Here is a 13,913-nt window from a genome sequence, read left to right on the forward strand (position 1 = left end):
CTGTACTCCAAAAACTATAAGATGCTGATGAAAGAAATTGAAGATGACACAAACAAATGGAAAGATCTACTGTTCTTGGATTGGAAGAATCAATATTGTTAAAATGACCATACTACCCAAGGAAAGCTACAGATTCAATGCAATTCCTATCACATTACCAATGGCATTTTTCACACAACTAGAACAAAAAAATTTTTAACTTCTATGGAAACACAAAAGATCCTGAATAGCCAAAGCAATCTTGAGAAAGAAGAACAGAGCTGGAGGAATGACACTACCTGACTTCAGAAAAGCTACAGCAATCAAAACAGTATGGTACTGGCACAAAAAACAGACATATAGATCAATGGAACAGGATAGAAAGCCCAGAAATAAACCCATGCACTTATGATCAATTAATCTATGACATGGGAGGCAAGAATATACAGTGGAGAAAAGGCAGTCTGTTCAACAAGAGGTGCTGGGAAAACTGGACAGCTACATGTAAAAGAATGAAATTAGAACATTCTCTAACACCATATACAAAAACAAGCTCAAAACAGATCAAAAACCTAAACATAAGACTGGATACTATAAAAGTCCTAGAGGAAAACATAGGCAGAACACTCTTTGACATAAATCACAGCAATAATTTTTTAGATCCCTCTCCTAGAGGAATGGAAATAAAAGCAAAAAGAAATAAATGGGACCTAATTAAACTTAAAAGTTTTGCACAGCAAAGGAAACCATTAAATAAGTTCAGTGAAGTTGCAGGATAAAAAATCAACACAAAAATCAGATTTCTCTACACTAACAATGAACAATTTGAAAGATAATTGAGAAACAATTCCACTTACAATAAATAGCACCAAAAATAGTAAAATATTTAGAAATACACCTAATTAAGGAGGTGAAGGTCTAGTACACTGAAAACTATAAAATATTGATGAAAGAAATTAAAGAAGACACAAATAAATGGAAAGACATGCTATGTTCATGAATTGAAAAATTTAATGTTGTTAATAGGTAAATGCTTGTCAAAGAGATCTATAGATTTTATGCAATCCCTGTCAAAAACCCAACAGAGGTTTTTGCAGAAATAAAATTCATATGAAATCTCAAGGGACCCCAAATAGCCAAAAAAATCTTGAAAAAAGAAGACCAAAACTAGAGAAATCACCATCCCTGATTTCAAAATATACTAAACAGTTACAATAATCAAAACAGTGTGGGGCTTCACTGGTGGCGCAGTGGTTGAGAATCTGCCTGCCAATGCAGGGGACACGGGTTCGAGCCCTGGTCTGGGAAGATCCCACATGCCGTGGAGCAACTGGGCCCATGAGCCACGATTACTGAGCCTGCGCGTCTGGAGCCTGTGCTCCGCAACAAGAGAGGCCGCGATAGTGAGAGGCCCGCGCACCACGATGAAGAGTGGCCCCCGCTTGCCACAACTAGAAGAAAGCCCTTGCACAGTAACGAAGACCCAACACAGCCATAAATAAACTAATTAATTAAAAAACAAACAAACAAAAACAGTGTGGTACTGGCATAAACAGATATATATATATATATATATATATATATATATATATATATATATATGGAACAGAATAGACAACCCAGAAATAAACCCTCACATATAGGATCAAATGATTTTTGACAAGAGTACTGAGACCATTCAGTGAGGAAGGGCCAGTCTCAAGGACCCAAAAAGTTGGAGGACTCCACATTACCACATTTCAAAATATACCATAAAGCTACAGTAATGAAGATTCTGTGGTACTGGCATAAGAACAGACATAGAGATAAATGAAATAGAATTACGTGTCCAGAAAAAATTCATACATTTATGGTCAATTGGTTTTCAACAAGGGTGCCAAGAAAATTCAATGGGCAAATAGTGCTAAGAACAATTGAATAGCCACATGCAAAAGAATGAAGTTGGACCCTTATCTCACAGCATACACACAAATTAATAGATCATAGGCATAAATGTAAGAAGTAAAACTATAAAGCTTTGAGAAAACAGATGTAAATCTTCAGATTGGGCAATGTTTTCTTAACTATGCCAACTAAAGCACAAGCAACCAAAGAAAAAAACTGATAAATTGTACTTCATCAAATAAAAGTAAAAGCTTTGGGTTTCAAAAGACACTATCAAGAAAGATAAAAGGAAATGCACACAATAGGAATTTTTTTCAAATCCTGTATCTTAGGGATGTGTATCTGGAATATATAAAGAACTCTCTTACAAATCAATAACAAATAAATAATCCAATTTAAAATGGGCTAAGGATCTGAGTAGATATTTCTCCAAAGAAGGTATATAAATGGCCAATAAGCACATGAAAAGATTCTCAACCACAGCAGACATTACGGAAATACAAATTTTATTCACATATTATTTATTTATTTATTTATTTATTTTTGGCTGCATTGTGTCTTCGTTGCTGTGTGCAGGCTTTCTCTAGTTGCGGCGAGCGGGGGCTACACTTCGTTGAGGTGCACGGGCTTCTCATTGTGGTGGCTTCTCGTTGCAGAGCACAGGCTCTAGGCACGCAGGCTTCAGTAGTTGTGGCACGCAGGCTCAGTAGTTGTGGCTCACAGCCTCCAGAGTGCAGGTTTAGTAGTTGTGGTGCACAGGCTTAGTTGCTCTGCGGCATGTGGGATCTTCCCAGACCAGGGCTCGAACCCATGTCCCCTGCATTGGCAGGCAGATTCTTAACCACTCTGCCACCAGGGAAGTCCCAAGGAAATAAAAAATTTAAAAACCAATATGACACTGATGAACATAGATGCAAAAATCCTCAACAAAATACTAGCAAACAGGGCTTCCATGGTGGCACAGCGGTTGAGAATCTGCCTGCCAGTGCAGGAGACGCGGGTTCGAGCCCTGGTCCGGGAAGATCCCACATGATGGACAGCAACTAAGCCCATGTGCCACAACTAGTGAGCCTGCACTCTAGAGCCCGCGAGCCACAACTACTGAAGCCTGCACACCTAGAGCCTGTGCTCCGCAACAAGAGAAGCCACCACACTGAGAAGCCCGCGCACCGCAGCGAAAAGTAGACCCCCTCGCCACAACTAGAGAAAAGCCTGAGCACAGCAACAAAGACCCAACGCATCCAAAAATAAATAAATAAATTTATTTAAAAAAAAATACTAGCAAACAGAATCCAACAGCACATTAAAAGGATCATACAGCATGATCAAGTGGGGTTTATCCCAGGAATGCAAGGATTCTTCAATATATGCAAATCAATCAATGTGATAAACCACATTAACAAACTGAAGGAGAAAAACCATGTGATCACCTCAGTAGATGCAGAAAAAGCTTTCGACAAAATTCAACACCCATTTATGATAAAAACCCTCCAGAAAGTAGGCATACAGGGAACTGACTTCAACATAATAAAGGCCATATATGACAAACCCACAGCCAACATCATTCTCAATGGTGAAAAACTGAAACCATTTCCTCTAAGATCAGGAACAAGACAAGGTTGTCCACTCTCACCACTATTATTCAACATAGTTTTGGAAGATTTAGCCACAGCAATCAGATACGAAAAAGAAATAAAAAGAATCCAAATCGGAAAAGAAGTAAAGCTGTCACTGTTTGCAGATGACATGATACTATACACAGAGAATCCTAAAGATGCTACCAGAAAACTACTAGAGCTAATCAATGAATTTGGTAAAGTAGCAGGATACAAAATGAATGCACAGAAATCTCTTGCATTCCTATACACTAATGATGAAAAATCTGAATGACAAATTAAGGAAACATCCCCATTTACCATTGCAACAAAAAGAATAAAATACCTAGTAATAAACCTACCTAAGGAGACAAAAGACCTGTATGCAGAAAACTATAAGACACTGATTAAAGATGATACAAACAGATGGAGAGATATACCATGTTCTTGAAATGGAAGAATCAACATTGTGAAAATGACTATAATAACCAAGGCAATCTACAGATGCAAAGCAATCCCTATCAAACTACCACTGGCATTTTTCACAGAACTAGAACAAAAAATTGCACAATTTGTATAAAAACACAAAAGACCCCAAATAGCCAAAGCAATCTTGAGAAAGAAAAACGGAGCTGGAGGAATCAGGCTCCTGGACTTCAGACTATACTACAAAGCTACAGTAATCAAGACAGTATGATACTGGAACAAAAACAGAAATATAGATCATTGGAACAGGATAAAAAGCCCAGAGATAAACCCACACACCTATGGTCACCTTATTTTTGATAAAGGAGGCAAGAATATACAATGGAGAAAAGACAGCCTCTTCAATAAGTGGTGCTGGGAAAAATGGACAGCTACATGGAAAAGAATGAAATTAGAACACTCCCTAACACCATACACAAAAATAAACTCAAAATGGATTAAAGACCTAAATGTAAGGCCAGACACTATCAAACTCTTAGAGGAAAACATAGGCAGAACACTCTATGACATAAATCACAGCAAGATCCTTTTTGACCCACCTCCTAGAGAAATGGAAATTAAAACCAAAATAAACAAATGGGACCTAATGAAACTTAAAAAGTTTTGCACAGCAAAGGAGACCATAAAGAAGACGAAAAGACAACCCTCAGAATGGCAGAAAATATTTGCAAATGAAGCAACTGACAAAGGATTAATCTCCAAAATACACAAGCAGCTCATGCAGCTCAATAACAAAAAAACAAACAACCCAATCCAAAAATGGGCGGAAGACCTAAAATAGACATTTCTCCAAAGAAGATATACAGATTGCCAACAAACACATGAAAAGATGCTCAACATCACTGATCATTAGAGAAATGCAAATCAAAACTACAATGAGGTATCACCTCACACTGGTCAGAATGGCCATCATCAAAATATCTACAAACAATAAATGCTGGAGAGGGTGTGGAGACAAGGGAACCCTCTTGCACTATTGGTGGGAATGTAAATTGATACAGCCACTATGGAAAACAATATGGAGGTTCCTTAAAAAACTAACAATAGAACTACCATATGACTCAGCAATCCCACTACTGGGCATATACCCTGAGAAAACTATAATTCAAAAAGAGTCATGTACCACAATGTTCATTGCAGCTCCATTTACAATAGCCAGGACATGGAAGCAACCTAAGTGTCCATCGACAGATGAATGGATAAAGATGTGGCACATATATACAATGGAATATTACTCAGCCATAAAAAGAAACAAAACTGAGTTATTTGTAGTGAGGTGGATGTACCTAGAGTCTGTCATACAGAGTGAAGTAAGTCAGAAAGAGAAAAACAAATACTGTATGCTAACACATATATATGGAATCTAAAAAAAAAAAAAAAGGTTCTGAAGAACCTAGAGGCAGGACAGGCATAAAGACGCAGACGTAGAGAATGGACTTCAGGACAAGGGGAGGGGGAAAGGTAAGCTGGGACGAAGTCAGAGAGTGGCATGGACTTACATATACTACCAAATGTAAAATAGATAGCTAGTGGGAAGCAGCCGCACAGCACAGGGAGATCAGCTCAGTGCTTTGTGACCACCTAGAGGGGTGGGAGAGGGAGTGTGGGAGGCAGACGCAAGAGGGAGGAGATATGGGGATATATGTTTATGTATAGCTGATTCACTTTGTTATAAAGCAGAAACTAACACACCATTGTGAAGCAATTATACTCCAATAAAGATGTTAAAATAAAAAACCAATGTGATAGCACTTTACACCTATATGGATGGATATATTAAAAAGGCAGACAGTATCGAGTGTTGGCAAAAATGTGGAGAAATTGGAATCCTCATTCATTGGTAGTGGAACTGTAGAATAGTGCAGCCAACTTGGAAAGCATGAAGTTACCACATGACCCTGCAATTCCACTCTTATGTGTATACCCAAGATTATTTAAAACATCTGTCTACACAAAAACTTATTGAATGTTCATAGCAGCACTATTCACAATAATCAAAAAGTTAACCCAAATGTCCATCAACACATGAATGGATAAACAAATTGTGGTGTATACATACAATGGAATATTATTCAGCCCTAACAATAAGGGGGGTGGGGAGTAACTCCTCAGTGAGTATGGGGTTTTCTTTTGGGGCGATGAATATGTGATGAACGTTTTGATAGAGACAGTGTTTGCACAACATTGTGAAAATACTAAATGCCCCTGAATTGTTTGCTTTAAAATGGTTTGTTTTGTGTGAATTTTATGTAATGTTGTATGAATTTTACCTCAACTTTAAAAGTAAGAAAATGAAATAAAATTGTAATGTGTCACCAAAACAATGAATAAATAGCCCTAAGCTTTAAAGAGAATATTGATGTTTAGGAACTTAAAATGGAATACTTTGTTTATCATAAACCACCACAAAAAAAGTGATCAGCAGTTTACACTGTAAGTATCAAACAGCTCATTGAAAGAATATATAAACAACTCTTGCAAATTAATGAAAAATAGGCAACATGGCAGAAAAATGGGAGAGTTGGACAAAAGTACAGATGAGTAACTCCTATCATGACATGGAGACTTACAATCTCAGATTCATAGCTCTAAAGGTATAGTAAAACATTCACAAGGGCAGTATAATTGCTATCATAAGGAAGATAATGTTTAATCTGAAGTATTTTTAATACTGAGGTTCAGTAGCATGGAAATAACAAATAAAAATATAATCTTACCTCACTAACCTGTTCTTCACCTCTTTATTTTTTTTATCTTCTCAAGTTCAGCAAGAAAAGCAGTTGCCATCATCACTCTCCTTCAGTACACTAATCATCCCTCAAAATAAAATGGTTATGGTTCAGGTAACTGTGGAAATAAAAAAAGAAAGATGTGTATTAACTTTTCTCTTTGAAAAAATCTCATGCAGTTTTACATATCTATGGTGGGCTGGATAAATTTTTACATGGCAGGAAGAAAAGTGGCTTTCCATTTGCACAGCCCAACCGAAGAAAGAATGTAAATTCCTAAAGAATTTCATGAATAATAATGACAATAAGACATAGAGTACATTTCCAAAATCATGACAAAGGCAGTATACAAATGAAATGGTTTGATTCAGGAAAATTATTAACAACCCTAAATTAAGGAAATTAAATAACAAACCTCATACCACATACCTATCCTATACTGTACTCTATACTTCAGCACTTTCCAAAGTAAAAATAATTATATTTTTTAGGAATTCCAAGCAAGTATCATTAGAAACATAAAAGGCACGATACTCAGAAACAAGAGAATTCTTTCAAATGACCAATACTTAAAGCTTGTATAAACTGTTCACTTACTTTAGGTCAGCAAAATTCAAATTGCTTTACTAGAGCAGCCAATGAAGGGTCACATGGTGAGTTTTTCTATTTGGGAGAATGAAAACTAGTGATCTATATCAGAGTCCTGTGAATTGTTGACATTACTCCACCTGCAATTTCCTGAAACCCTAAGCCTGGGAAATATCCTTTCAGCTTAGTTCCTTAATGTCAGGGCTTCAGAAATGTGGCATCCACCAACTCTTGTGATTATTTCAAGTATGAAGAAAGAATTTAATAAATTATATGCTGGAATTCAAAGCTCTGCATTTGTGGGGAAATCTAATTTCTTAAAGGATGGCTTGAAGAAATACTTTGATATTGAGCAATTTTTAAACCTGTTAACGTGAAAAGAATGTTTGTTTGGTAAAACAGCATCATCCTGATCGCAGGTGGCCTTGGCCTGTAGCGGCTTGAAGCAGGATTTCGGTTTCCAGGCAGAGATTGAGGTCGGGCAATGGCAGTGAGAGCGCTGAATCCTAGCCACCACACTGCCAGGGACCAGTGGCCAGTGACAAGTCCCTGGCCCGTCAGCTGTGTGGAAATGAATTTCCACATAGAGACGGAAAGTAGTGAAACAAGTAAAGTGTTTATTAGGAGGAAAAGAGTACAGTACATGTGGATGGACACACAGGTGGGCTCAGAGAGAGAGTCGCACCCTCGTGGTAGTTTGTATCACTTTTATGGGGCATTTCTTCTGGGTTTCCTTAGACCAATCATCTTGCTTTGCCTGCTTCTGAGTCTGTATTTGGTTTATCTCAGGGTCCTCCCATGTGTGCGTGCGCATCTCTTAGCCAAGCTGGATTCTGGTGAAGAGGCCTATAGGTAGTTGACATCACTTACTTGGGGTGGCCCCCCCTCCCTTTTTGACCTCCATGGAGCTTTTCTGTGCATGTGTAGTCGAGAAGGTCTCCTTGACTTCAAGAATGAGGAACATGTGGTCTTTTATCTCTTATCTGAGCAGGGCCCAACCTCCTCCATCATCCTGCTTTTATGGGGTTCCTGCTATTATGGAGTTCCTGTCCACAGGGGAGAAACTGTTCAGCCTGGGACCCATCTACCTCCTGCCTCAATCCCTGAGACAACTTGAAGCCTCAAAACCAACACCATCATTTTATTTTTACTTTAAAATGAAGTAAAATATTAATAATGGCTTAGGGTTGTATAATACAAAATGAGAATACAAACAAATTTAGGTCACTTCTGAAAGTTGAAAGCCAACCCCTCTGTCTCTATACACACACACACTTTGTATATAAATATAAAATGTGACACAATTTTTCATAATAGAAGAAAAATTGGTGAGAATACATCTGTTAGAGGATTATCAGTATTGAGTATTTCCATAAGAATCTAATCAAACCAAGGCTTCTTTGACACAGAATTAATTTTTTGTTCTGGTAGGAAAGAATATCACTAGGATTAGAAAGCAAATATGATGTCCCATAAATTATTAATAGTTCATGAGTAAATAAATATATGTAATAAATTTCATGAAGACACCATTAACAATGCCATACAATCAGCCTAGTATGGTGTTTGTCATAAAGTTCCTTGCAAAAACATTGTTAAAGTTTATTAGCCATTATAGTCAAACAACCACAGTGTGTGAACTTCGGCATTTCTGAAAATATCCACAGGGTACCCATATCCTCAGTAATTAACCTCAGTGCAGGTTATGTCCTAATTGGGGGTGGCTTCCAGCATGTCCTGAGAGCAGAGGCTCACCCCATGGAGCCAGCTTGGGGCTTGCCAGCTTGGCATCTGTAAACCCAGGACATCTCCATCAGCCCCGAAATGGCTGCCAGCTTCCCTTGTGCTCTCTGGTCAGGGAGACTAAAAACCTTGAGATGCAATGGACTTCAGGGCTCCTCTAGCTCAGCACCTTGTTCAGGAAACTAAAAACAGGCCAAGATATTTTGGCAATTCGAAATCCACCTCTTCCAATTTCCCCTTGAGGATAGCCATCGTAATTTCAAAAAGTGGCGAATATGATCATTTATTTATGGTATTATATACCTGAAGAGGAACCTGTCCTTTTGTTTCTTCTGCAGTAGTGGACTCTCACTTTTCCAACTCCATCCTGAAATCACATCTGTGAAACCCTTCAGAGAAAAATTTGTAAAATGTTAGCCAACAGAAAAGGTATTATAGTAATTCACTTCTCACTGTAGTAATACTTCCAATCTGAAATCAGTTCTAAGAGGTCTCACAGGAGAACCATTAAACTGCTACCAGTCAGTTGTTCATTGGGCATTTCTATGAAGTCGAATTTCTAGGAATTGGAGATGCGGTGAAATGAACTATGGTACTACAGCTATCATTATCTCATGACCGTTATAAATAAAATCAACTTATATGTGCCTTTACTAGTGTGAAACGTAGAAAAGTTGGCATTTTAAACGAAAGTATGTAACTTTCTGACAACAGTAATATCTGACTAAACAAAGTGCTCTATTTCCAGACCATACCAAATGCAAGGTTTACATCTTATTGCTGGAGTAGAAGGAATGAGCATCTGTATTATCATCTCTCATTCTTATGGGAGAAGGCAGGTCTCTAGTTGACCTTTTCTCCTCCCCCCCATCTCAGGATCAAAAATTAAGTTTCCCTGTAGTTGTCACTGTCAATGCTGGAGAGAGTCATTTCAGTAAAATATAACCTTATTTTATTAAATGGTGAAAAAAGTAGCCCTGTGAAGAGAGCCAGAATCCATTCCACAAAATTTCTGCTTCTTCTGGTCTACTCATGAATTTCTTCCCTTGCCCAAGTAAGTCAAGAAATTCTTATGAAATTGCCCTGACACTAACAGAAGGAAAACTGGAAAATTCACAAATATGTGCACACTAACAACACACTCTTAAACAACGAATGGGCCAAAGAAAAGATCGCAAGAGAAGTTAGAAAATACCTTAAGACAAATGAAAACAAAAACATAAACATGCTATACCAAAACTTAATGGGATGCAGTGAGATAAGTTCAGAGGGAAATTTATAGCTTTAAATGCCTACATTAAAAAATATCTCAAATCAGTCACCTAACTTTGCACCGTAAAGCACTAGAAAAAGAAGAGCAAACTAAACACAAAACTAGTACAAGGAAGGAAATAATAAATATTAGAGTGGAGATAAATAGAGAATAGAAAAACAAGAGGGAAAATAAAGGAACCAAATTTATTTTAAAAGAGCAACAAAATTGACAAACCTTTAGCTAGAGTGACCAAAAAAGAGAAAAACTCAAATTACTAAAATCAGAAACGAAAGTGAGGAAATTACTACGGACCTTAGTACTAACGATAGCACTGAATTGTACTCTTAAAAATGGTTAACATGATGAATTTCATTTCATGTAAATTTTACCTTAGTAAAAAAGCCTGTATTTGTGTGGATTCATACCTGGACTCTCTGTTCTGTTCCATTGATCTACGTGTCTATCATCTCACCATTACCACACTGTCTTAATAACTGTGACTTTACAGTAAGTCTTAAAGTCAAATTTTTTTCTTTTCAAATTTATTTTGGCTACTCTAATTCCTATGACTTTCTATAAAGAGTTTAAAGTTAACTTGTCAATATATACAGTGAGTGACGCTGGGATTTTTATTGGAATTGTGTTAATCTATAGATCATTTTTTAAAGAATTGACATTTTAACTATATTGAGTCTTTCAATCCATGAGCATGATATATCTCTCCATTTATTTAGATTTTTTAGACATCCTTTGATTTCTTTCATTAGCTTTTTTTAGTTTTAAGTGTACAGCTCCTGCACGTTTGTTAGATTTATATCAAAGTATTTCCTTTTTTAAAAAGAAGCTATTGTAAATGGTATTTAAGAAACAGATTTGGTTTCCTATTTTTCATTAATATTATATAAATTACATTTTAATTTTTGTGCATTGACCTTTTATTATGCAACTTTGCTACATTCACTTATTCATTCCAGTAGCTTTTAAAATAGATTCTGGAGATTTCTACTTTAACAATCATGTCATCCTTTCCAATCTCTAAGCTTTTTTCCCCTTGCTTTATCGCACTGGCTTGTCAACCAACCTATGGTGTTGAATAGGAGTGGAAAAAATATATATCTTTGCTTTGTTCTTGATCCTGGGGTAAAACATTAAATCTTTCACTACTAAGTATGATGTTAGCTATAGAATTTTTTTGTAGATGCTTTCTATTCCTAATTTACTAGAGTTTTAATGCTGAATGGATGTTGAATTTTTCAAGTTCTTTTTCTGTATCAATTGATATAATCATGTGGTTTTAATTATTTTAGTCCAGGGGTCAGCATACTGTGACTCACAGGCCAAATCCTGCCCATTGACTGTTTCTTTAGAGGCCACAAGCCAAAAAATGATTTTTTCACATGTTTAAAGTATTGTAAAAAGAAGAAGAATATGCTATAAAAACTGTATGTCACCCACAAAGCCTAAACTATTTACTATCTGGTTCTTTACTGAAAAACAATTGCCAAATCATCCTTTAGTTGATTAATATAGTGGATTGCATCAATGATCTCTGTCTGTTTAACTAGCTTTGCATCACAAGAAAACCCCCACTTGGTTGTGATGTATTATTCCTTTTATAAATTTCTGGATTTAATTTGCATAATTTTATTAGAAAATTTTATGTCTATTTTCATAAGGGATATTGATTTGTAACTTTCTTACAAGGCCTTTTAAGGCTAATACTAGCCTCAGAAATGAGTTAGGAATCTCTCCTTTTCTATTTTTTAATTTGAAAATATTTTCTTAAGAAGCTCTATTTATTTTATATTCATAGGAAAATTGAGGAGACAGTATAAAAGTTACCCCCTGCCCCAACACACACACAGCTTCCCCCACTACCAATGTCTCATACCAGAGAGTACATTTGCAGGTTATTTGATAATCAACCTACATTGACACATCATTATCACCAAAATTTCATCAAGGTTCACCCTGTGGGTTTTGACAAATGCATAATGACATGTATCACCATTATAGTATCATACAGAACAGCTACACTGCCCTAGAAATCCTCTGTGCTCCACAAATTTATTTATTCCTCCCTCCTTCTGAACCCCTGGAAACCACTGTTCTTTTTTACTGTCTGCATAATTTTACCTTATCTAGAATTTCATATATTGCAACCATACAGTGCGTAGCCATTTCAGATTGTCTTCTTTCACTTAGTAATAGGCATTTAAGTTTCTTCTATGTCTTTTCATGGCTTGAAAGCTCATTTCTTTTTAGTGCTGAATAATATTCCATTGCCTGGATGTTTCACAGTTTATTTATTTATTCACCTAATGAAGGACAACTTGGTTGCTTTTAAGTTTTTGTAATTATGAATAAAGATGCTATAAACATCCACGTGCAGGTTCATAACTTTTCAATTCCTTTGGGTAAATGCCAAGTAGTGCAACTGCTGGATCATATGGTAGGAGTATGTTTAGTTTTGTAAGAAAGTGCTTAACTGTCTTCCAAAGTGGTGGTACCATTTTGCATTCCCACTAGCAATGAATGAGAGTTCCTCTTGCTCCACATCCTTGTCAGCATTTGGTGTTGTCAGTGTTACAGATTTTGGCCATTCTGATAGGTGTGTAGTGGTATCTTACTATTGTTTTAATTTGCAATTTCCTAATGACATATAATGTTGAGCATTTTTTGTATGCTATTTTGGTATCTGTTTATCTTCCTCAATGATGTATCTGTTCAGGTTTTTTGCCCATGTTTAAATCAGGATGTTCATTTTCTTATTATTTAATTTTAAGAGTTCTTTGTATATTGTGAATTACAGTCCTTCATTGGATAAATCTTATGCAAATATTTTCTCGCAGTCTGTGGCTGTTTTCTTATTCTCTTGACAGTGTCTTTCACAGAGCAGAAGGTTTTCCTTTTTTTAATTTTTTATGAGTCCACCTTATCAATTATTTCTTTCACAGACCATACCTTTGGTGTTGTATCTAAAAAGTTATCACCATACCAAAAGCCATCTAGAATTTTTCTGTGTTAACTCCTAGGAGTTTTATAATTTTGCATTTTATATTAAGGTCTATCATCCATTTTCAGTTAATTTTTTTGAAAGGTCTGTCTCTAGATTCTTATGTTTTTTAATATGTGGCTGTCTAGTTGTTCCAGCACCATTTGTTGAAGAGAGTGTCTTTTCTCCATTTTACCGTTGTATTTCATCAAGATCAGTGATATTTTCACAGAAATATAGTGATATTTATGTGAGTCTCTTTCTGGGCTCTTTATTCTGTTCCAATGGTCTATTTAACTGTTCTATCACCAACACCACACTTGGTTACTATAGCTTTATTGTAAGTCTTGAAGTCAGGCAGTGTCAGTCCTTCTGCTTTGTTCTTCTCCTTCAATACTGGCTATTCTGGGTCTTTTGCCACTCCAGATATACTTTAGAATCACTTAGTTGACATCCACAAAATAACATGCTGGCATTTTAATAGGGATTGCGTTGAATCTATAAATCAAGTTACGAAGAACCAACATCTTGACAAAATTGAGTTTTCCCATCCATGAACATGAAATATCTCTATACTTATATAGTTCTTTTTAAAATTTGTTTCATCAGAATTTTGTAGTTTTCCTCATATAGATCTTGTACGTATTTTGTTAGATTTA

The 13,913-nt window shown here is 36.2% G+C and overlaps 1 protein-coding gene across 1 annotated transcript in view; it reads right to left on the minus strand.

Moving 5' to 3' along the window:
* Positions 1-4,796: 4,796 nt before the first annotated feature.
* LOC309654096 (cyclin-dependent kinase 20-like) overlaps positions 4,797-13,913 on the minus strand; it is a gene marked incomplete at its 3' end in the record, with an annotated part of 51,588 nt that continues 42,471 nt past the window's right edge. The window contains exons 8-9 of the mRNA XM_082478728.1: positions 9,308-9,393; positions 4,797-6,791 (exon numbers count right to left, since the gene is read on the minus strand). Coding sequence (XP_082334854.1) covers positions 6,752-6,791; positions 9,308-9,393 — 126 coding nt within the window. The remainder of the gene's footprint in view (positions 6,792-9,307; positions 9,394-13,913) is intronic.

The sequence above is a fragment of the Balaenoptera physalus genome (assembly GCF_965194825.1).
Source record: "Balaenoptera physalus genome assembly, contig: HAP1_SCAFFOLD_1942, whole genome shotgun sequence".
In the NCBI taxonomy this organism is placed as follows: Eukaryota; Metazoa; Chordata; class Mammalia; order Artiodactyla; family Balaenopteridae; genus Balaenoptera; species Balaenoptera physalus.